This window comes from Spinacia oleracea, unplaced genomic scaffold (assembly GCF_020520425.1).
Source record: "Spinacia oleracea cultivar Varoflay unplaced genomic scaffold, BTI_SOV_V1 SOVchr0_009, whole genome shotgun sequence".
NCBI lineage: Eukaryota > Viridiplantae > Streptophyta > Magnoliopsida > Caryophyllales > Amaranthaceae > Spinacia > Spinacia oleracea.
In genome coordinates, this window is record NW_026614337.1 from 114,481 (window position 1) to 136,297 (window position 21,817).

General features: G+C 43.5%; 1 protein-coding gene across 1 annotated transcript; it reads right to left on the bottom strand.

The window, feature by feature from the left end:
- Window positions 1–3,181: 3,181 nt before the first annotated feature.
- LOC130464843 (uncharacterized) lies at window positions 3,182–9,608 on the bottom strand. Its single transcript, XM_056834062.1, has 8 exons — window positions 9,479–9,608; window positions 9,294–9,366; window positions 6,557–7,240; window positions 6,093–6,334; window positions 5,401–5,616; window positions 3,758–3,850; window positions 3,567–3,676; window positions 3,182–3,433 (listed from the first exon to the last, which is right to left on the bottom strand). Exons 3-7 carry the CDS (start codon window positions 6,756–6,758, stop codon window positions 3,653–3,655), a joined length of 777 nt encoding a protein of 258 aa, XP_056690040.1. The 5' UTR covers window positions 6,759–7,240; window positions 9,294–9,366; window positions 9,479–9,608; the 3' UTR covers window positions 3,182–3,433; window positions 3,567–3,652.
- Window positions 9,609–21,817: the final 12,209 nt, after the last annotated feature.

The window sequence follows — 21,817 nt, forward strand, 5'->3', positions numbered from 1 at the left end:
GAGCCTAGACACCACCAGAGAGTCAAGCATGTACTTCGTAGATTTCACCTTCTACGAGGGTTCGTTGAATGAAAAGAAGTCGAGATAAGCAAAATTGGAATTGATGACAACATATCAGATCCATTGACTAAACCTCTGCCGCAGGCGAAGCACAACTCACACACTGCAGCTATGGGAATCAAGCATATTGGAGAATGGCTTTGATGTCTCTGTTTAATGTTTTAAAGTTTTAGAGTTTAAATCTTTGTAAAACATTATTGGTTAATCATTCACAATAAATGAAAAGAATTCATTTTTTCCATTTAATTTATGGTTTATTAAATGATGAGTCCCTTCAATTTGACGATATATTCAAGATAGACTGTCAGGACCAGTCCTGTGACTAAGAAATGTCTATCAAGTGAACTTGAATGTCAAAGGTTGAAAATGGTCCCTAGTCGGAGTTTTCTATAAAATTGGACGCATAGAAAACGTTAGACGACTAGAATGCAAGATGACTAGTAGTTCTGTTTCTTGAACTATGTGGACATGGCAATGTCACACTACTAGAATTTCCGTGTTATGGCGACGCTTTTTCAGCTTATTAGCGACGCCTAAAGGCGTCGAGAAAAAAGGCCTCGACGCATGTCCCTCCGCGTCGAGAAATTCTTAGTCGAGATTTTGCAACGCCTTTAGGTGTCCAGACTTGCGACGCCTTAAGCTGTCCAGGTTATGAATCAGGCGTCCACAATTGCTACGCCTTAAAGTGTCTTCTGTATATTTTGGCATCGACAATGGCGACGCCTTTAATTGTCCAGGCAATGGTGGATGCGTCGACTACCTCGACAACTTTAATTGTCCAGGCAATGGTGGGTGCGTCGAGCACCTCGACGCCTTTAACTGTCCAGACAATGGGAGGTGCGTCGAGAATCTCGGCGCTATAAATCGTCGTATTGGTTTTCTTGGCGTCGAGAAAAATAAGATTAAACCTGGATTGAAAAGGTTTGTCGACGCCCTTTTGAGTCCTTATTCTAGAGATCATTTGACATCCACATTGTTCATGACGCTTTTCCGCGACATCACAAAAAGTTATGGCGGGAAATTTAAAACATAATATAAAACGATCACAACATCATAAGATGTCCACAATTTTTTGGTAAGCTAGGTTTTCACCTGTACGTATATATATAGAAATATTGAAATAAGTACGTTACGTACAAATATAATCCATAGTGCATTGATATTTCTAATTAATAAAGTCTAGAGAAACTAAAATTCACAGCTAGTAAAAGGGAAAAAAAAAGCCTAAAATAACTAACTAGGATTGTTCGTAGACGATGGTTCGTAGTAGATAATAAAGACTAAAATAATTAGCTATTACAGACGATTGTTCGTAGTAGCCAATATGAAGCTCAACTGTCCCAAGCTGCTTCATTCTTTTGTTGCTCCTTTATCACGTTGAACAACCTTCAAAACAAAATAAAGAATAATGTAAAAGCAAAATATAACAAGTAATAGACCGATAATTTTGGTTAATTTGGATTTCTTAAACCCCGCCCCCCATGCATTAACCAACATAGCACCTCAAAACTCACAAAAAACACTAAAAGCTAACAGTACGATGCTGCCAATATGAGAGCTGCAAAACTTGCACAACTAGCTACATAATTCTTCCACTTAAAAGCTCACAGAACTAGCTTGTATCATTCTTTCACAACTTCTACATGCATTAAAATCTAATGGGATACGCAACACAAAGATGACTATGACTACAGTAATGCATAAAAGATTTATATTGGACAAAACATAAATTTACCAACATTCAGCATAAGAGAATGTCAAAGCTCACAAGTTCCATTGCTTGCCAAACTTAACCAAACCCGCGTTATGGCTAGTACTCAAACAACAAACTAATTAACAAATAAAGTTACAACGGACTATTCAAGAGGCAAAACCGCGAGAGAACATTAATCATAAAATCTGATGGTTCATGTCTCTTATGTGGAACTGACATAACAAGTTTGAAGACAATAGACAGGCTATGAATAACAAGTTTGAAGACAATAGACAGGCTATAAAAGCATGGCATTAACACTGATGGTTCATGTCTCTTATGTGGAACTGACATCGAAAGTCATTCCCACATTTTTTTTGACCCTAAACCTTATATAACAGGAAATGCCGGGGGAAGATTTCTCAATGGATTGATATGGGTGTGAAGATTCAGACCCAGAAAGGTACAGTAAGGCTTGTCAGGAAAATCACGTAAAGATTCAAAGTTTCCGTGTTACATTTTCAGTGTATGTGTTTTGGCTGTGATATATCAGATATGGAAAGCCTGAAATAATATCCTATGGCATCAGTAACTGGATATAAGATCACAAGTTATTGCTATACATCCACCTGCTCTACAGACGTACACCAGAAGGAAGAGGAGACAACCACTGCAGCAGGTAGCAGCCACACCAGAGGCTTGGCTGATTGCTTTTTGGTTTAATGCTTTTGTCTTATGTGGAAGTTGTAAATAAAAGGGGGAGGGAGGCAAACAGGAAGCTAAGGGCATCTTGGGAGTATTGAACTAAGAGGGAGAGTAGAGACTTCTCGAAAGTCTCTTGGCTATTTGAATTGTAAAAGCTTCAAGCTTACAACCTTTCTGTCTATCAATACAAACAACAACAGACTTCCCTTTATAATATTGTGGCTGTAATCTGTTAAGAGTTAGTTGGTTCTTTGGGGTTATTCAGTTAGTAGCACCTGGATATAAGATCCAGTATATATGAAATTTATCAACTGCAAAACATATGTCAATCAGTTCAATTCATTTGATTCAGCCCCAGAATATTGCTTTATTCTCATCCAAGGATGATTGACTGGATTAGGATAGACTGTTTTGATTAAAACTCTCTGTGGGATGCTAAGTCTAGCTGTGTACTATTAGTTTGTTAAAGGTATCATTCAGAACAACGCAGCAAACTTTATATAACAACATGCAAAAAGAGTTCAAATGATAAGAGATTAGCATAATTACCCTTTTGTGTGCCATGCTCAAGACTTGTTGTGCTAAACTTAAAGCTTCTGTACGAACTTGACCTACAAGTTGAGCAAGTTGTCCAACAAGATTTGTAAGCAGAAAATTATTCTCTTTAACTTGGGCTTGCAACTTTCCATTTTCCTCCTCAAGTGTTTCATTTTTCTTGCTGAGTGCTGACATTTCTTCTTTCACACTTTCCATCTGTACTACGGTCCTCTCTCGAACTTTCCCATACCCTTGCTTCCTTAGCACACCATGCACCCCATAAACGTCTCTCTTTCGAACTCCAAGTCCGTACCCTACAGGGCGTTCGGGAATCTTTCCACCATGCATAGTGTCCTCAAAAGCTGCATTTTCAAGTTCTTGTTCAAATTTAGAAGGATCTACAGTCCTCAACGTTTCCATCTTAGCCTTTGCATCATCCTATACAAACAGTTTAGGATAATAGTATGAATTTCATAAACAAATTAAGAAGCAGACCCATATTGGTTTATCAATCACCTAGCTTTTTCATAACAAAAGTAGCTGAATTAATCTATTAAATTTGAACTCATACCACAAAATCTTCAGTGACTGTGTCTGTGCCTGGAAGAAAGGTCCCGTCCTTGCCGGAATGAGACTTTACCCAAAGGGCTAATAAGCTCATTCTTTTCCATGCTCGTCTTCCTATATATGAATATCAATATCAAAAGTATTAAAGAAAATCTGAACCAGCGTTAATAAAATAGAAGAAGCCATGATTCATACATAATCAGCTTGTTGATTCGCATAGCTGTTACAACCAGATCTATGAAATTGATTTTGAGCGGCCCGTGCAGCCTTTCCATATTCTGAAAGTTTCTGCACTCAGATTCAAAGAGATATATTAAGAAATAGTTAAGTCTTTTTAGTAAATAAATTAACAAAGATCAACTAAAAACTGTTGCTAGAATTTCTGCCAGTCTAGTTAAGTTTTGATGTAACTCCTATAAGTTGTTTTCATATCTAGCCCTTATTGGCATTTTGGTAAAACACCACTTGTGCTAACTTTTCTTTCTCTCTCTGATGCAGAATTATCTTTTCTTATTACCTCGCGTTTTATAGCTTTCTGTAAAGAGCCGGGAATTGTTTATGGGATGAATGTACCAAAACTACAAACTGCATTTAGTTAGACTAGTAATGTTGGTATAATACTGATACTTATTTTTCTCATATATTTCTACTACTACAGATATCTGCTGCAACGTTCCCAGTAGGACTGGGAGCAATACCAGGTCTAATAATGTCTGAGGTATGCATGCATATTTTTTGAGAAATGATCAGTTAATATTTGTAAAGCCAGAGGGTTTAAAAATCACTATAAGAAATTCCTCAGCTCTATCAAATAAAAAAGAACCTCAACAAAGACCAGTGACATACCCATGCCAAATTATTAGAATAAATACATGTACGAAGGCAAATTAGCTTTTCTTTAATGTTTCTTACGCCAGCAAACTAACTGATTTGTAATGTCTCGCATACTTGGTTGCATCACATAAGAACCAAATACCCTTTCAATTTTAGAACACGTAACAGTTTCCCACTCCACTCTTAACCACACCTGAATATAAATCAAAGTTCTTGGTTATCATCAACTTGTGTAGATTGTAAAACCCTTTAAAATTTGCTCATGATATAGTGCAAGGACCAATGAAAGCTGAGATCTGCTCCCACTGTTCCAAGTTCACCAATGACTTACCTTGTAAAGTCCCCATACTGCTCCAAGTTCATCCCTTGACTTATAATTCATTTGTGTTTGATGCATTTACGGATCCATCAAGTTGGATTAAAGGACGTTAAAATCAAAAAATAGCAAAACAACCCACAAGATAAGTAAGGTCCAAGGGACTGCAATCATGCAAGAATATTTCTACTGGTATGATATAACCCGAGATACACCCAAAAACCATCAGTAATACCAATTACGGAGTAATAAATACTGTATAACCATTTCACATACTTTCTGAGTGACATTAGGCAATTCTGAGGATTTCCTATAGTGAGTGCAACAATGTTCTGTGCAGATTAGTTTGTTGCAGTGTGTACAGTCTGTTCTGTGCAGTTCTGTGCAGATTAGTTGTGCAGTGTGTGCAGTCTGTTCTGTGCAGATTAGTTTTCTGCAGTGTGTACAGTCTATTCTGTGCAGTATGTGCAGATCAGTTCTATGCAATCTGTGCAGTCTGTGCAGATCAGGTCTATGCTGTTCTGTGCAGTCTGTGCAGATCAATTCTGTGCAGTCTATTATGTGCATTATGTGCAGATCAGTTCTGTGCAGTCTGTGATTTCATTTATTAATTGAATCTTGTACTTCACTGTCATTTGTGAAAAAAAAAATACATCACTCAAAGTTCAATGAAGAACATGGTACTTACTTGCCCTTCATCCGAATCCCAATACTTAACCAACTTTCTCCATTGAGCACTGCTAATTCCATGTCGTGGCACAGCATCGCACATCTGAGCGACTGTTTTCTCATCTGGTTTGTAGTAAGTCCCCTTAAGAGAGTGTTTATATTTCCTCCAACTTTTATTGGCACGCTTTAGGATTTGTTTGTTATATTCCGGATGATCAGGAATAACAAAGCGATCCTTCAGGAAAAGCATTTACTAACATCAGGAAAACAAGACATGCTTTGAAGACAAAAAGGATTTCATATAGATCATATTTACTAAAATCAGATTGCTTTGTTCCTAGTTCATTGTATATTATTTATAATATGAGCAAATGAATATTTATAGGTTAAATTAGCATGGTTTTGTCATAATGGATTATCATGACTCATGTAATGACAGCCTACAAGACGTATCTAACCTTACACAATTCAGAGCAGCAGCATCAAATAATTTGTATTATTAACACCATTACTAGTTTCTAGTTTCTTATTGTTGTTCAGTAAGATTGCATTGCTGAAAATGAATCCAGATTTTGTAATATACTATAGTGGCTTAGCCGCGCGTGTTGCAAAACTGACTGAAGCGAAAAGAATAAAACATACTAAGTACTATGCACTCGTGAGGCGAAATAAAATAAACTTCTAGAAACGGGAATAAAGACTTGAACTTACTCTTATTTGTTCTATCATCTTAGCTTTTACATCTGCATCGATATCAGGCCACTCCCGTTCTCCAAGTGGACAGTATTCCTCTACCTTTGCAATACTACCAACGAATCTGACCAACATTTGGCCACCTTTCCTAAGCGGTTGGTAAAGGTCATTGAATTCAACATAGTATTTAACGCCGTTGTTACTCCAGACGTCGATTGTTTGAATAGAACCACTCACCAGTTTAACATTACGCTTCGCATCTGCATAAAAAAAGAATAAGTGAACATATATACTTTATACATAAGATTACGAGAACAAGAAGACGTATATATTCAGCAACTCTACAATTTGGACAGAAGGGAAAAACAGAACAGATATAGAACAGAACATAACATAAGATTGCTTTATGCAGTAGCTTTCTAGTTGATTTATATTGGCCGGCAACTTCTTACAACTGAACAATCCTATATGCACTAACTTACCAATGGTCAAAACCTCCTCCTTGTCATCAAAATCTATATCTACAGGCCAATCCGGATATGACTTCACCCTTAGGGACTTCGATTTTGTTGAGTTCTCTTTTGGTTTTTCATTATTGTTTTGTTGTTGATTGTTCTGAGAAGCTCTTGAGGATGGTTTAATATGAGTAGAAGGTGGGATAATAGGTGGCATATTGGGTGGCATATTAGGTGAGATATGACTAGCAGGCGAGATACGAGGTGGGACATGACCAGAGGAAGTAGAAGGGTGTTTTTGTGATTTTGATGTATTAGAAGGTGGAATACTAGTCGGAACTTCAGGTGAGATCGTGGATGAAAGCTTTATCTTTAGTTGTTGTCATAAGTGAACTTGATGGTAAGGAAGTAGGTGGCCTTTTCCATATAGCTCCGAGTATGTCTTCGGTTTGCAATGCACTTTTTGATGTAATCGAACATGGAGGTGCAACCACTGATGTAAGTGTACCTTGTGGAGAAAACGGTCCAAATTTGACAGCAGTAGTAATAGAAGAAACCTGAGATGATTGTGGTTCAGTAGCATGTTTTTTGGTGGGTTGTGAGGCCTCTTCACTCAAAGATGAGGTATGTGCGGTATCTGGACCATGTGTACCATCTGTTTTAGCAGCAGATCTAACCCTCTTGCGATAAGTCATCTCGTACTATATAGCACTGCAAGACAAGTCACATAAAAAATGTAATCAGTATTATTCTAATATATAAATATAATATAACTGCAAAAGAGGTGACTGAATTACATAATAAATATAGAATATAATGTAATCAATATACTGCAAAAGAGCTGACTGAATTACAGATTTAATATTATGTAATCAGAGTTCAGATTCTAGATTAGCAGCAAGACTCAAGTTAAGCTTCCAAAGGTAAGAACAAAGAATCCAAACAACGAAACAGCAGAAAAAGTTAGAGGAGTACAGACCACTCCCTAACAAACAACACAACAACCGCAAAAAGAAAGGCACGCAACACAAGAATGCACACAGCATAGACGAAAACCACACTCCCTGTAACCTGACTGCAACACCTGGACTTCCTGCAGAGCAGACTGCACACAACAGGAGCACAAAACACAATCTTTAATATATGTCCATCTTTCTTGTCTTATTAACACAACCAGTCTTTCAAGAGTTGGATTTAAATCGCCATTTTAAACTTCTGCCAAGTATTAGCAATACGAACCTCTCTTGAATCAAATTTCATATAATAGATTAAACGCAATCTTCAAGCTTTGTCTTTCTTGTCCTATTAACACAACTACAGTCTATCAAGAAGAGTTGGATTTAAATCTCCTGTTTAAGCATTTTCTGGCATCCAATACATATACAAATATATCTAATCCAAATGCGAAGTACACCATGATGAGTCTGACCAATGATCTTGTGAGGTCCAGACAATTCATTAGCATGTTTTCAATCATAAATTTTCAACTAATGAAGCAAGCAAGTAAATACAGACAAATATTAAAGACATAGCATTTGAAAAACAGAAAAAAAAAAAAAAAAAAAAAAAAAAAAAAAAAAGGAAAAAAAACCAAAAGTACAAACTTCACACAACCTTCTCCAAGCAGTTCTAGTTAATCAAAGATTGATATTAGACAGATACAAGTACTACCAGTCTACCAGAGACTGTCAACCACCAAATAGTCTTATGAAAGAACTTCATGTTAAAGGAAACGATATGGCCACACATAAGGCACACTGCAACAAACTAATCTGCACAGAACTGCACAGAACAGACTGCACACACTGCACAACTAATCTGCACATGGTCACTCTAGATGAGGCTCTGAAGACAGCGTATCAGGCTGTTTTGTCAGCCACTAGTGCTGTTTCTATTCTTGTGTCTGTAAGAGTTTCTTAATATTGTAATTGAGTTTCAGTTTCTGTTGGTCTTAATGAAATCTGAAGTTAATCTAATATTTGCAGGACACATACAAAAAACACATTCATTCTTTACATGATAACGTGACACAAATTACCATTGGTGAAGTTCTAAAAGTGAGTTCTTGGTTTCCAAGTATGAGACCATGGTACTTTTACTTGGAGACCACCTGCAACAGGCTTGTATAAACTCAACACAGATGCAGCGATTTCGAAAGATGGAAAAGTTGGTTTGGGAATGGTGGTACGGGATGGAGTAGGGGATGTTCTTATGAGTGCAGGAGGTAGAATGGAAGCAACCATGCCAGCAATACAAGCTTAGGTAAAAAAAAAAAAATATTGGGCAGAAAAATTCAAGATAAACCCTACTTCTTCGCCTCATTTACCTTTTTTTTAAACTGTTTTTCATCACATAAAAAATATTAAAATACATAAATTATATACAAAATACATAATAATCCACAACACCAACAAATTAAAAATTCCGTTTGCAATTCAACGAGCACAGAACACGTCATTTTCATAATTCACAATTCGATATAATTCACATAATTCTGTAAATTTAATAATTCACATAATTCTATCAACTGAAAATAGCATAATTCACAATTCGATTGAGCCATAATTCACATAATTCTGTAAATTTAATAATTCACATAATTCTATCAACTGAAAATAGCATAATTCACATAATTCACAATTCGATTGGGCCGTAATTCACATAATTCTGTCAACTGAAAATACCAATGAACCGTAAATCCCTCAGAAAACAAAATATCAATGGATTCGATTGAGAAAACAGAACAAATATATCCAATAAATACCTCAGAAATTTCAGCAGACTATTGAGCCGTAAATCCCTTCGAAATTTCAGCACCTCTTGCGATTTTCCACCAACTGTGACTCGTTGAAATATGATAAGAAGAAGAAGAAGAGAATCAAAAATTCAGATAAAGAAGATAAATTAAGAAGAAATAAAACAGAGGAAAGTATAAAGTTAAACACAAACCTTGATGAATATCAATGGCAGAGAGTGAACGGTTTGGAATTTCCAGGGAATTGAAGAGACGACGCGGTTGTGTTTGGTGTTTTAGCTAATTAGGGTTAGTAATACGTGAAGGACGTGTGTTAGTTTTTAGTTTTAGCAATTTTCTTCTTCTTTTTTAATTAATATATTATTTAATTAGAGTATAGGCGGTAAAGTTTAATTTTCACCAAAATTTTGAAGCGCGCAGGCCGGTCTGAGTTGTTTACTAGAAACACGTGCAAGGCACATGTTTTCTCGACGCGCAAATGCGTAGCAAACTGGTTCGACGACAAAAGGCGTCGTCAATAAGGCGTCGCCAATTTTCTCGACGCCATAAATCGTCCTAAAATCACGGAAATATTTTCGCACCCCCAACGCACCCCCCTTGGCGTCGAGGCACAAGCGTCTTCAAATAGGCTATTTTGTAGTAGTGTCATAATCATTTGCATAGATACTTACTTTGGGAAGACTAGTATCGGACAAGACCTATGAAACTTTACTGTAAGAGATGAAAATCTGTCATAAGTAAATTTCATTAAAATTATTAGACACTAAATCCTCAATACCTGAGTGATTTGAGATTACTTGTTTGAGAACTGGTTGCTTTGACGTTGACCAACCGTCCCACCGTAAAAGGAGGCTATAAAGGCAACGCTCAGGTAATCACCTATCAAACGAAGTCTAATCTCAAGATCGCAAGATTGGGATTGTCCTCCCATAAATCGGGACGAGATGCTTAAAAGTTGTACAAGGCCACTCGGAGAGCTAGAAACTGTGAAATGCATGGCCGTGCTCGGATGAATCATAGGCTATGATTATCTGTTTATTTGATCAGTTGAACTCTGAAACCGAGAAACACCTCTGGACATAATAAGGATGACAACTCTTACCTTATGTTCAAGAGCAAGCATCGAGCGACAAAGGAATTAGGAAATGCACACTTGTCCCTAAGGACAAGTGGGAGACTGAAGGAAATAATGCCCTTGGTCCAAGTATGCATTCTATGTTAAGTCTAATGAATGCGGTTCAGTATTAATTAACAAGTTAATAATTCAGTGAGATCAAGTGAGCTGAATGCCTAGCTAGAGGCCGCTTCAGTTCAAGTGGAATTAATGATATTAATCCACAGCTTACTCTTGACTGAACCCGTAGGGTCACACAAATAGTACGTAAACGGATCAAGTATTTAATGGCATTAGATACTCCATCTATGGATATTCGGAATCGACGGATCTTGGTTTCAGTGGGAGCTGAGATCGTCACAGGCAAGAAATGAATACTCCGGAAACGATGATATTGCCGGAAACGGAAATATGGATCGTATCGGAAATATAAATATTATCCAAGTCGTAGATGTTGCCGGAAACGGAAACATGGTACGTATCGGAAAATATTATCGGAAATGGAAATATTGCCAGAATCGGAAATATTGCCGGAAACGGAAATATTGTCAGAATCGGAAATATTATCGGAATCGGAAAATAATTCCGGAAACGGAAATATTAAATATTTGTTCGAAACGGAAATTGATTCCGGAATCGGAAATATTAAATATTGTTCGTATCGGAAATGAATTCCGGAATCGGGAATTTAATCGGAAGCGTATCGTACGAATTAGCATCGGACGAGGCCCGCTAGACGAAGGCCCAGCACGAAGCCAGGCCGTCGCCCAGCGAGCCAACGCACACCAGCGCACGCCAAGCCTCGACCAGGCCCAGCGCAAGGCCAGGCCCAGCCAAGGCCTTGGGCGCGCGCGCGCAGAGCGCAGCAATGGGCCGAGCGCTGTGCGCCTAGCGTGGGCCGCAAGGCTTGCGCGGGTGTACGGTGCTCGTGCATTGCTTGTGCGGGAATCCTGAAGCAATCAGGATTCGAAGTGTGATTAAATCCTAAAACTATTAGATAATGATTATTTAATTAGAGTCCTAGTAGGGTTATAATTAAATAAATTAGTATCCTAATAGGATTCCAAAACCCTTTCCATAACTCTATAAATACGTGCCTAGGGTCACATATTTTAATGAGATTATTTAAGTATTCAAAGTGAGTTTTTGAGAGAAAATTCAGACACATTTCTTATCTAAGAGTGCCGAAAATCTTTAGTACCTTAAGGGCGATTCTAATTGGTTCAGACTTGTTCTTGTTCGGTTCGGGCGCAGCTAGGGAAGGCCCGCAACAAAGAGTATGCATCTAAACTATGCTATAAGATTATGTGTAAATAATATGTATTCCTGGCTAAATGGTTTTTCCGCATGATTTATGAATTCTCATATGTATCATAACCTAACAGTGCCCTTGCTTGCCTTTCTTGGGTCATGCTTACCTTGCTTGGGCCATGTCGTGCCCTTGCTTACCTTTCTTGGGTCATGCCTTGCCTTGCTTGGGCCATGTCGTGCCCTTGCTTGCCTTTCTTGAGTCATGCCTTGCCTTGCTTGGGCCATGTTGTGCCCTTGCTTACCTTTCTTGGGTCATGCTTCCCTTGCTTGGGCCATGTCGTGCCCTTGCTTACCTTTCTTGGGTCATGCCTTGCTTTGCTTGGGCCATGTCGTGCCCTTGCTTACCTTTCTTGGGTCATGCCTTGCCTTGCTTGGGCCAAGTCGTGCCCTTGCTTGCCTTTCTTGGGTCATGCTTACCTTGCTTGGGCCATGTCGTGCCCTTGCTTACCTTTCTTGGGTCATGCCTTGCCTTGCTTGGGCCATGTCGTGCCCTTGCTTGGCTTTCTTGGGTCATGTCTTGCCTTCCTTGGGTCATGTCGTGCCCTTGCTTGCCTTTCTTGGGTCATGCCTTGCCTTGCTTAGGCCATGTCGTGCCCTTGCTTTCCTTTCTTTGGTCATGCCTTGCCTTGCTTGGGCCATGTCGTGCCCTTGCTTGCCTTTCTTGGGCCATGTCGTGCCCTTGCTTGCCTTTCTTGGGTCATGCTTTGCCTTGCTTGGGCCATGTCGTGGCCTTGCTTGCCTTTCTTGGGTCATGTCTTGTCTTGCTTGGGCCATGTCGTGCCCTTGCTTGCCTTTCTTGGGTCATGGATTGCCTTGCTTGGGCCATGTCGTGCCCTTGCTTGCCTTTCTTGGGTCATGGATTGCCTTGCTTGGGCCATGTCGTGCCCTTGCTTGCCTTTCTTGGGTCATGTATTGCTTTGCTTGGGCCATGTCGTGCCCTTGCTTGCCTTTCTTGGGTCATACCTTGCCTTGCTTGGGCCATGTCGTGCCCTTGCTTAGAGCCAACAAATTTTTTAAAAAAAAAAAAAAAATTTAATATTTTTTTTGGATTTTTTTTGAATTTTTTTGAATTTTTTTTTTTTCAAAAAAATAATTTTTCGCGTCAAATCGGGTCTCGGACAAAAAATTATGCGTCAAATCCGTCGAATGATCCAAAATTTTCAATCCGTCTAATGTCATGGGCATGTGTGGTGTCGTAGGGGGGCCGACCATGCCCAACGGTGCCCAACGGTGCCCACAAGAGAGTTTTAAGCCAACCTTGACCATCCATCCTTCCACTCTCACCCTCCCCCTATGAGGTTTATTTTGAATTAGCTAAATTTTCCTAGTGAACAACCAAGTGACAGTAACATAATAATGGCTCAAAACTTGAGTTTTTGTCATAATAATGCCCCGTTTTTTTTGTTGGAAAACCTTATATGGTCATTAAGCTTAATTTTCATGATTTTTTTTTTCAAAAAAATTATTTTTGTTTTCCGAAAATAGGGAAAATAGGGGTAAAAACGGGAAAAATAAGGGAAAAATTCAAAAAAATCTCAAAAAAATCCCAAAAAATCCCAAAAAATTCAAAAAAATCCAAAAAAATTATTGGTGTTGAAATTTTTTATTTTTGGACCTAGGGGGGTGCCCGTGTGGTCCCGGGTTGCTATTTTAGGGGTAAAAATGGGGAAAATCCCAAAAAATTCAAAAAAATCCCAAAAAATCCGAAAAAATAGGAAAAGACCTATAAATAAATATAGAAAACATTGGTGTTGAAATTTTTTATTTTGGGACCTCGGGGGGTGCCCGTGTGGTCCCGGGTTGCTATTTTTGGAAAGTTTTCGGGAAAATTCATTCATAGTGGTCATTATTGTGCATGTGGTCCGATCGTTTTGCCTTGGGCCATGCCTTGGGTCCGATTGTTGTGCCTTGGGCCATGCCTTTCCCTTGCGTGCTTATGGATGCCATGCCCTTGGTCCATGTCAATGCGATCGTTAGGAATGCAACACAGAAAACCATCACTCGCCCAAGGCTTGTATAGCACTTGGAGCAAACACCGAAGAGGTTTATCGACGTGCGGTTCACGGAGCCCGCCAGCTAAAAAAAACCAAACACCACTCACACGCGTAGCGTACCGCTTGGCCAAGAAACAACGAGCTTGCATCCCACGACCACAAAGTGGCCGCAAGGATGGGCTAGATGTCCCCAGACTAGCACCGTTTGACGTGAAAGAAACAAACAAATCGAGGCGGGACAACACTGGCTAAGGTTAGCTAACACAACGTCAACTAGAATTGGACTGCACCCACATGCCGCTTGATATCGCCCGCATCCGGGAACGGTCCGCATCTAGTTTCGGAAACATTAACACACTAAAGCCAAAAGGGACAAGAGGTTTGTTCAAAGATCGACGACGAGTTTTAGTCCGCTCTCTAGTGTGCTGCTTGGTCCTCTGCCCGCACACAAGAACAGTCCGAATCCGGTCATCGAGGCCCAAGCTCCCCTCGACTATAGTACCCGTTCCAGGTTTGCTCGAAGGAACGACGACGAGATTTAGTATGCTCTTGTGTGCTTCTTGGTCCGTTGCCCGCACACTAGAACACACCGCATCCGATCATGGATTCCCAAGTTCCCCTACAATACCTACGAGGTTTGTTCGAAGGACGACGTCAACTAGATTTTAGTCCGCGCTCGTGGGCTGCTCGGTCCGCTGCCCGCAAGAACAGACCGCATCCGGTCGACAAGTCCCAAACTCCCCTCCGCTAACCCATCCGAGAGACGACCGCAGGACCATTGCGGCATACGAAAAAACGAGGTCAAGTCGGGATGTTAGCCGTATTGCGGGCCAAATCCACCACCGTCATCCCCTGACTTTACGGAGCCGAAAAATTCCTTCAATGCATCGTTGGATTTTTTTTCTGAACAACGAAAACTCAAGGTCAAGTCGGTACTATGGCCGTGTCGCAGGCCAATTCCACAACCGTCATCCCCCGAAATACTCCGTCAATCAAACCGTAACACCTTTCTTTGCTTACCTTGCTTGGGATATGCCTTGCCATGCCTTCCTCTTGCCTTTCTTTTCCACGACTTTCCCTTGCTTACCTTGCTTGGGCCATGCCTTGCCACGACTTGCCCTTACATGCCTTTCTTTGCCACGACTTGCCCTTGCTTACCTTGCTTGGGCATGGCGTGCCCTTGCTTACCTTTCTTGGGTCATGCTTACCTTGCTTGGGCCATGTCGTGCCCTTGCTTACCTTTCTTGGGTCATGCTTCCCTTGCTTGGGCCATGTCGTGCCTTGCTTACCTTTCTTGGGTCATGCCTTGCCTTGCTTGGGCCATGTCGTGCCCTTGCTTGCCTTTCTTGGGTCATGCCTCCCTTGCTTGGGCCATGTCGTGCCCTTGCTTACCTTTCTTGGGTCATGCCTTGCCTTGCTTGGGACATGTCGTGCCCTTGCTTACCTTTCTTGGGTCATTCCTTGCCTTGATTGGGCCATGTCGTGCCCTTGCTTGCCTTTCTTGGGTCATGCTTATCTTGTTTGGGCCATGTCGTGCCCTTGCTTACCTTTCTTGGTCATGCCTTGCCTTGCTTGGGCCATGTCGTGCCCTTTCTTACCTTTCTTGGGTCATGCTTACCTTGTTTGGGCCATGTCGTGCCCTTGCTTACCTTTCTTGGTCATGCCTTGCCTTGCTTGGCCATGTCGTGCCCTTGCTTACCTATCTTGGGTCCTGCCTTGCCTTGCTTAGGCCATGTCGTGCCCTTGCTTACCTTTCTTGGGTCATGCCTTGCCTTGCTTGGGCCATGTCGTGCCCTTGCTTGCCTTTCTTGGGTCATGCCTTGCCTTGCTTGGGCCATGTCGTGCCCTTGCTTACCTTTCTTGGGTCATGCTTCCTTTGCTTGGGCCATGTCGTGCCCTTGCTTACCTTTCTTGGGTCATGCCTTGCTTTGCTTGTGCCATGTCGTGCCCTTGCTTACCTTTCTTGGGTCATGCCTTGCCTTGCTTGGGCCAAGTCGTGCCCTTGCTTGCCTTTCTTGTGTCATGCTTACCTTGCTTGGGCCATGTCGTGCCCTTGCTTGCCTTTCTTGGGTCATGCCTTGCCTTGCTTGGGCCATGTCATGCCCTTGCTTACCTTTCTTGGGTCATGCTTCCCTTGCTTGGGCCATGTCGTGCCCTTGCTTACCTTTCTTGGGTCATGCCTTGCCTTGCTTGGGCCATGTCGTGCCCTTGCTTGCCTTTCTTGGGTCATGCCTTGCCTTGCTTGGGCCATGTCGTGCCCTTGCTTACCTTTCTTGGGTCATGCTTACCTTGCTTGGGCCATGTCGTGCCCTTGCTTACCTTTCTTGGGTCATGCTTACCTTGCTTGGGCCATGTCGTGCCCTTGCTTACCTTTCTTGGGTCATGCCTTGCCTTGCTTGGGCCATGTCGTGCCCTTGCTTACCTTTCTTGGGTCATGCCTTGCCTTGCTTGGGCCATGTCGTGCCCTTGCTTGCCTTTCTTGGGTCATGCTTACCTTGCTTGGGCCATGTCGTGCCCTTGCTTACCTTTCTTGGGTCATGCCTTGCCTTGCTTGGGCCATGTCGTGCCCTTGCTTACCTTTCTTGGGTCATGCCATGCCTTGCTTGGGCCAAGTCGTGCCCTTGCTTGCCTTTCTTGTGTCATGCTTACCTTGCTTGGGCCATGTCGTGCCCTTGCTTACCTTTCTTGGGTCATGCCTTGCCTTGCTTGGGCCATGTCGTGCCCTTGCTTACCTTTCTTGGGTCATGCTTCCCTTGCTTGGGCCATGTCGTGCCCTTGCTTACCTTTCTTGGGTCATGCCTTGCCTTGCTTGGGCCATGTCGTGCCCTTGCTTGCCTTTCTTGGGTCATGCCTTGCCTTGCTTGGGCCATGTCGTGCCCTTGCTTACCTTTCTTGGGTCATGCTTACGTTGCTTGGGCCATGTCGTGCCCTTGCTTACCTTTCTTGGGTCATGCCTTGCCTTGTTTGGGCCATGTTGTGCCCTTGCTTGCCTTTCTTGGGTCATGCCTTGCCTTGCTTGGGCCAAGTCGTGCCCTTGCTTGCCTTTCTTGGGTCATGCTTACCTTGCTTGGGCCATGTCGTGCCCTTGCTTACCTTTCTTGGGTCATGCCTTGCCTTGCTTGGGCCATGTCGTGCCCTTGCTTACCTTTCTTGGGTCATGCCTTGCCTTGCTTGGGCCATGTCGTGCCCTTGCTTGGCTTTCTTGGGTCATGCCTTGCCTTGCTTGGGTCATGTCGTGCCCTTGCTTGCCTTTCTTGGGTCATGCCTTGCCTTGCTTAGGCCATGTCGTGCCCTTGCTTGCCTTTCTTTGGTCATGCCTTGCCTTGCTTGGGCCATGTCGTGCCCTTGCTTGCCTTTTTTGGGCCATGTCGTGCCCTTGCTTGCCTTTCTTGGGTCATGCTTTGCCTTGCTTGGGCCATGTCGTGCCCTTGCTTGCCTTTCTTGGGTCATGTCTTGCCTTGCTTGGGCCATGTCGTGCCCTTGCTTGCCTTTCTTGGGTCATGCCTTGCCTTGCTTGGGCCATGTCGTGCCCTTGCTTACCTTTCTTGTGTCATGCCTTGCCTTGCTTGGGCCATGTCGTGCCCTTGCTTGCCTTTCTTGGGTCATGCCTTGCCTTGCTTGGGCCAAGTCGTGCCCTTGCTTGCCTTTCTTGGGTCATGCTTACCTTGCTTGGGCCATGTCGTGTCCTTGCTTACCTTTCTTGGGTCATGCCTTGCCTTGCTTGGGCCATGTCGTGCCCTTGCTTACCTTTCTTGGGTCATGCCTTGCCTTGCTTGGGCCATGTCGTGCCCTTGCTTGGCTTTCTTGGGTCATGCCTTGCCTTGTTTGGGTCATGTCTTGCCCTTGCTTGCCTTTCTTGGGTCATGCCTTGCCTTTCTTAGGCCATGTCGTGCCCTTGCTTGCCTTTCTTTGGTCATGCCTTGCCTTGCTTGGGCCATGTCGTGCCCTTGCTTGCCTTTTTTGGGCCATGTCGTGCCCTTGCTTGCCTTTCTTGGGTCATGCTTTGCCTTGCTTGGGCCATGTCGTGCCCTTGCTTGCCTTTCTTGGGTCATGTCTTGCCTTGCTTGGGCCATGTCGTGCCCTTGCTTGCCTTTCTTGGGTCATGGATTGCCTTGCTTGGGCCATGTCGTGCCCTTGCTTGCCTTTCTTGGGTCATGCATTGCTTTGCTTGGGCCATGTCGTGCCCTTGCTTGCCTTTCTTGGGTCATACCTTGCCTTGCTTAGGCCATGTCGTGCCCTTGCTTAGAGCCAACAAATTTTTTTTCAAAAAATTTTTTTTTTTAATATTTTTTTTGAATTTTTTTAGATTTTTTTTGAATTTTTTTTTTCAAAAAAATAATTTTTCGCGTCAAATCGGGTCTCGGACAAAAAATTATGCGTCAAATCCGTCGAATGATCCAAAATTTTCAATCCGTCTAATGTCATGGGCATGTGTGGTGTCGTAGGGGGGCCGACCATGCCCAACGGTGCCCAACGGTGCCCACAAGAGAGTTTTAAGCCAACCTTGACCATCCATCCTTCCACTCTCACCCTCCCCCTATAGAGGTTTATTTTGAATTAGCTAAATTTTCCTAGTGAACACCCAAGTGACATTAACATAATAATGGCTCAAAACTTGAGTTTTTGTCATAATAATGCCCCGTTTTTTTTGTTGGAAAACCTTATATGGGCATTAAGCTTAATTTTCATGATTTTTTTTTTTCAAAAAAATTATTTTTGTTTTCCGAAAATAGGGAAAATAGGGGTAAAAACGGGAAAAATAAGGGAAAAATTCAAAAAAATCTCAAAGAAATCCCAAAAAATCCCAAAAAATTCAAAAAAATCCCAAAAAATCTGAAAAAATAGGAAAAGACATATAAATATATATAGAAAACATTGGTGTTGAAATTTTTTATTTTGGGACCTCGGGGGGTGCCCGTGTGGTCTCGGGTTGCTATTTTTGGAGAGTTTTCGGGAAAATTCATTCATAGTGGTCATTATTGTGCATGTGGTCCGATCGTTTTGCCTTGGGCCATGCCTTGGGTCCGATTGTTGTGCCTTGGGCCATGCCTTTCCCTTGCGTGCTTATGGATGCCATGCCCTTGGTCCATGTCAATGCGATCGTTAGGAATGCAACACAGAAAACCATCACTCGCCCAAGGCCTGTATAGCACTTGGAGCAAACACTGAAGAGGTTTATCGGCGTGCGGTTCACGGAGCCCGCCAGCTAAAAAAACCAAACACCACTCACACGCGTAGCGTACCGCTTGGCCAAGAAACAACGAGCTTGCATCCCACGACCACAAAGTGGCCGCAAGGATGGCCTAGATGTCCCCCGACTAGCACCGTTTGACATGAAAGAAACAAACAAATCGAGGCGGGACAACACTGGCTAAGGTTAGCTAACACAACGTCAACTAGAATTGGACTGCACCCACATGCCGCTTGATATCGCCCGCATCCGGGAACGGTCCGCATCGAGTTTCAGAAACATTGCACACTAAAGCCAAAAGGGACAAGAGGTTTGTTCAAAGATCGACGACGAGAACAGTCCGCTCTCTAGTGTGCTGCTTGGTCCTCTGCCCGCACACAAGAACAGTCCGAATCCGGTCATCGAGGCCCAAGCTCCCCTCGACTATAGTACCTGTTCCAGGTTTGCTCGAAGGAACGACGACGAGATTTAGTATGCTCTTGTGTGCTTCTTGGTCCGTTGCCCGCACACTAGAACACACCGCATCCGATCATGGATTCCCAAGCTCCCCTACAATACCTACGAGGTTTGTTCGAAGGACGACGTCAACTAGATTTTAGTCCGCGCTCGTGGGCTGCTCGGTCCGCTGCCCTCAAGAACAGACCGCATCCGGTCGACAAGTCCCAAACTCCCCTCCGCTAACCCATCCGAGAGACGACCGCGGGACCATTGCGGCATACGAAAAAACAAGGTCAAGTCGGGACGTTAGCCGTATTGCGGGCCAAATCCACCACCGTCATCCCCCGACTTTACGGAGCCGAAAAATTCCCTCAATGCATCGTTGGATTTTTTTTTCTGAACAACGAAAACTCAAGGTCAAGTCGGTACTATGGCCGTGTCGCAGGCCAATTCCACAACCGTCATCCCCCGAAATACTCCGTCAATCGAACCGTAACACCTTTCTTTGCTTACCTTGCTTGGGATATGCCTTGCCATGCCTTCCTCTTGCCTTTCTTTGCCACGACTTTCCCTTGCTTACCTTGCTTGGGCCATGCCTTGCCACGACTTGCCCTTACATGCCTTTCTTTGCCACGACTTGCCCTTGCTTGCCTTGCTTGGGCATGGCGTGCCCTTACTTACCTTTCTTGGGTCATGCTTACCTTGTTTGGGTCATGTCGTGCCCTTGCTTACCTTTCTTGGGTCATGCCTTGCCTTGCTTGGGCCATGTCGTGCCTTGCTTACCTTTCTTGGGTCATGCTTACCTTGCTTGGGCCATGTCGTGCCCTTTCTTACCTTTCTTGGGTCATGCCTTGCCTTGTTTGGGCCATGTCGTGCCCTTGCTTTCCTTTCTTGGATCATGCTTACCTTGCTTGGGCCATGTCGTGCCCTTGCTTACCTTTCTTGGGTCATGCTTACCTTGCTTGGGCCATGTCGTGCCCTTGCTTACCTTTCTTGGGTCATGCCTTGCCTTGCTTGGGCCATGTCGTTCCCTTGCTTACCTTTCTTGGGTCATGCCTTGCCTTGCTTGGACGATGTCGTGCCCTTGCTTACCTTTCTTGGGTCATGCTTACCTTGCTTGGGCCATGTCGTGCCCTTGCTTACCTTTCTTGGGTCATGCCTTGCCTTGCTTGGGCCATGTCGTGCCCTTGCTTACCTTTCTTGGGTCTTGCTTACCTTGTTTGGGCCATGTCATACCTGCCCTTGCTTACCTTTCTTGGGTCATGCTTACCTTGCTTGGGCCATGTCGTGCCCTTGCTTACCTTTCTTAGGTCATGCCTTGCCTTGCTTGGGCCATGTCGTGCCCTTGCTTACCTTTCTTGGGTCTTGCTTACCTTGTTTGGGCCATGTCGTGCCCTTGCTTACCTTTCTTGGGTCATGCTTACCTTGTTTGGGCCATGTCGTACCCTTGCTTACCTTTCTTGGGTCATGCCTTGCCTTGCTTGGGCCATGTCCTGCCCTTGCTTACCTTTCTTGGGTCTTGCTTACCTTGTTTGGGCCATGTCGTGCCCTTGCTTACCTTTCTTGGGTCATGCTTACCTTGCTTGGGCCATGTCGTGCCCTTGCTTACCTTTCTTGGGTCATGCTTACCTTGCTTGGGCCATGTCGTGCCCTTGCTTACCTTTCTTGGGTCATGCCTTGCCTTGCTTGGGCCATGTCGTGCCCTTGCTTACCTTTCTTGGGTCATGCTTACCTTGCTTGGGCCATGTCGTGCCCTTGCTTACCTTTCTTGGGTCATGCCTTACCTTGCTTGGGTCATGCTTACCTTTCTTGGGTCATGCTTTGCCTTGCTTGGGCCATGTCGTGCCCTTGCTTACCTTTCTTGGGTCTTGCTTATCTTGCTTGGGCCATGTCGTGCCCTTGCTTACCTTTCTTGGGTGATGCTTACCTTGCTTGGGCCATGTCGTGCCCTTGCTTACCTTTCTTGGGTCATGCTTACCTTGCTTGGGCCATGTCGTACCCTTGCTTACCTTTCTTGGGTCATGCCTTGCCTTGCTTGGGCCATGTCGTGCCCTTGCTTACCTTTCTTGGGTCATGCCTTGCCTTGCTTGGGCCATGTCGTGCCCTTGCTTACCTTTCTTGGGTCATGCCTTGCCTTGCTTGGGCCATGTCGTGCCCTTGCTTACCTTTCTTGGGTCATGCCTTGCCTTGCTTGGGCCATGTCGTGCCCTTGCTTACCTATCTTGGGTCATGCCTTGCCTTGCTTGGGCCATGTCGTGCCCTTGCTTACCTTTCTTGGGTCATGCTTACCTTGCTTGGGCCATGTCGTGCCCTTGCTTACCTTTCTTGGGTCATGCTTACCTTGCTTGGGCCATGTCGTGCCCTTGCTTACCTTTCTTGGGTCATGCCTTGCCTTGCTTGGGCCATGTCGTGCCCTTGCTTACCTTTCTTGGGTCATGCTTACCTTGCTTGGGCCATGTCGTGCCCTTGCTTACCTTTCTTGGGT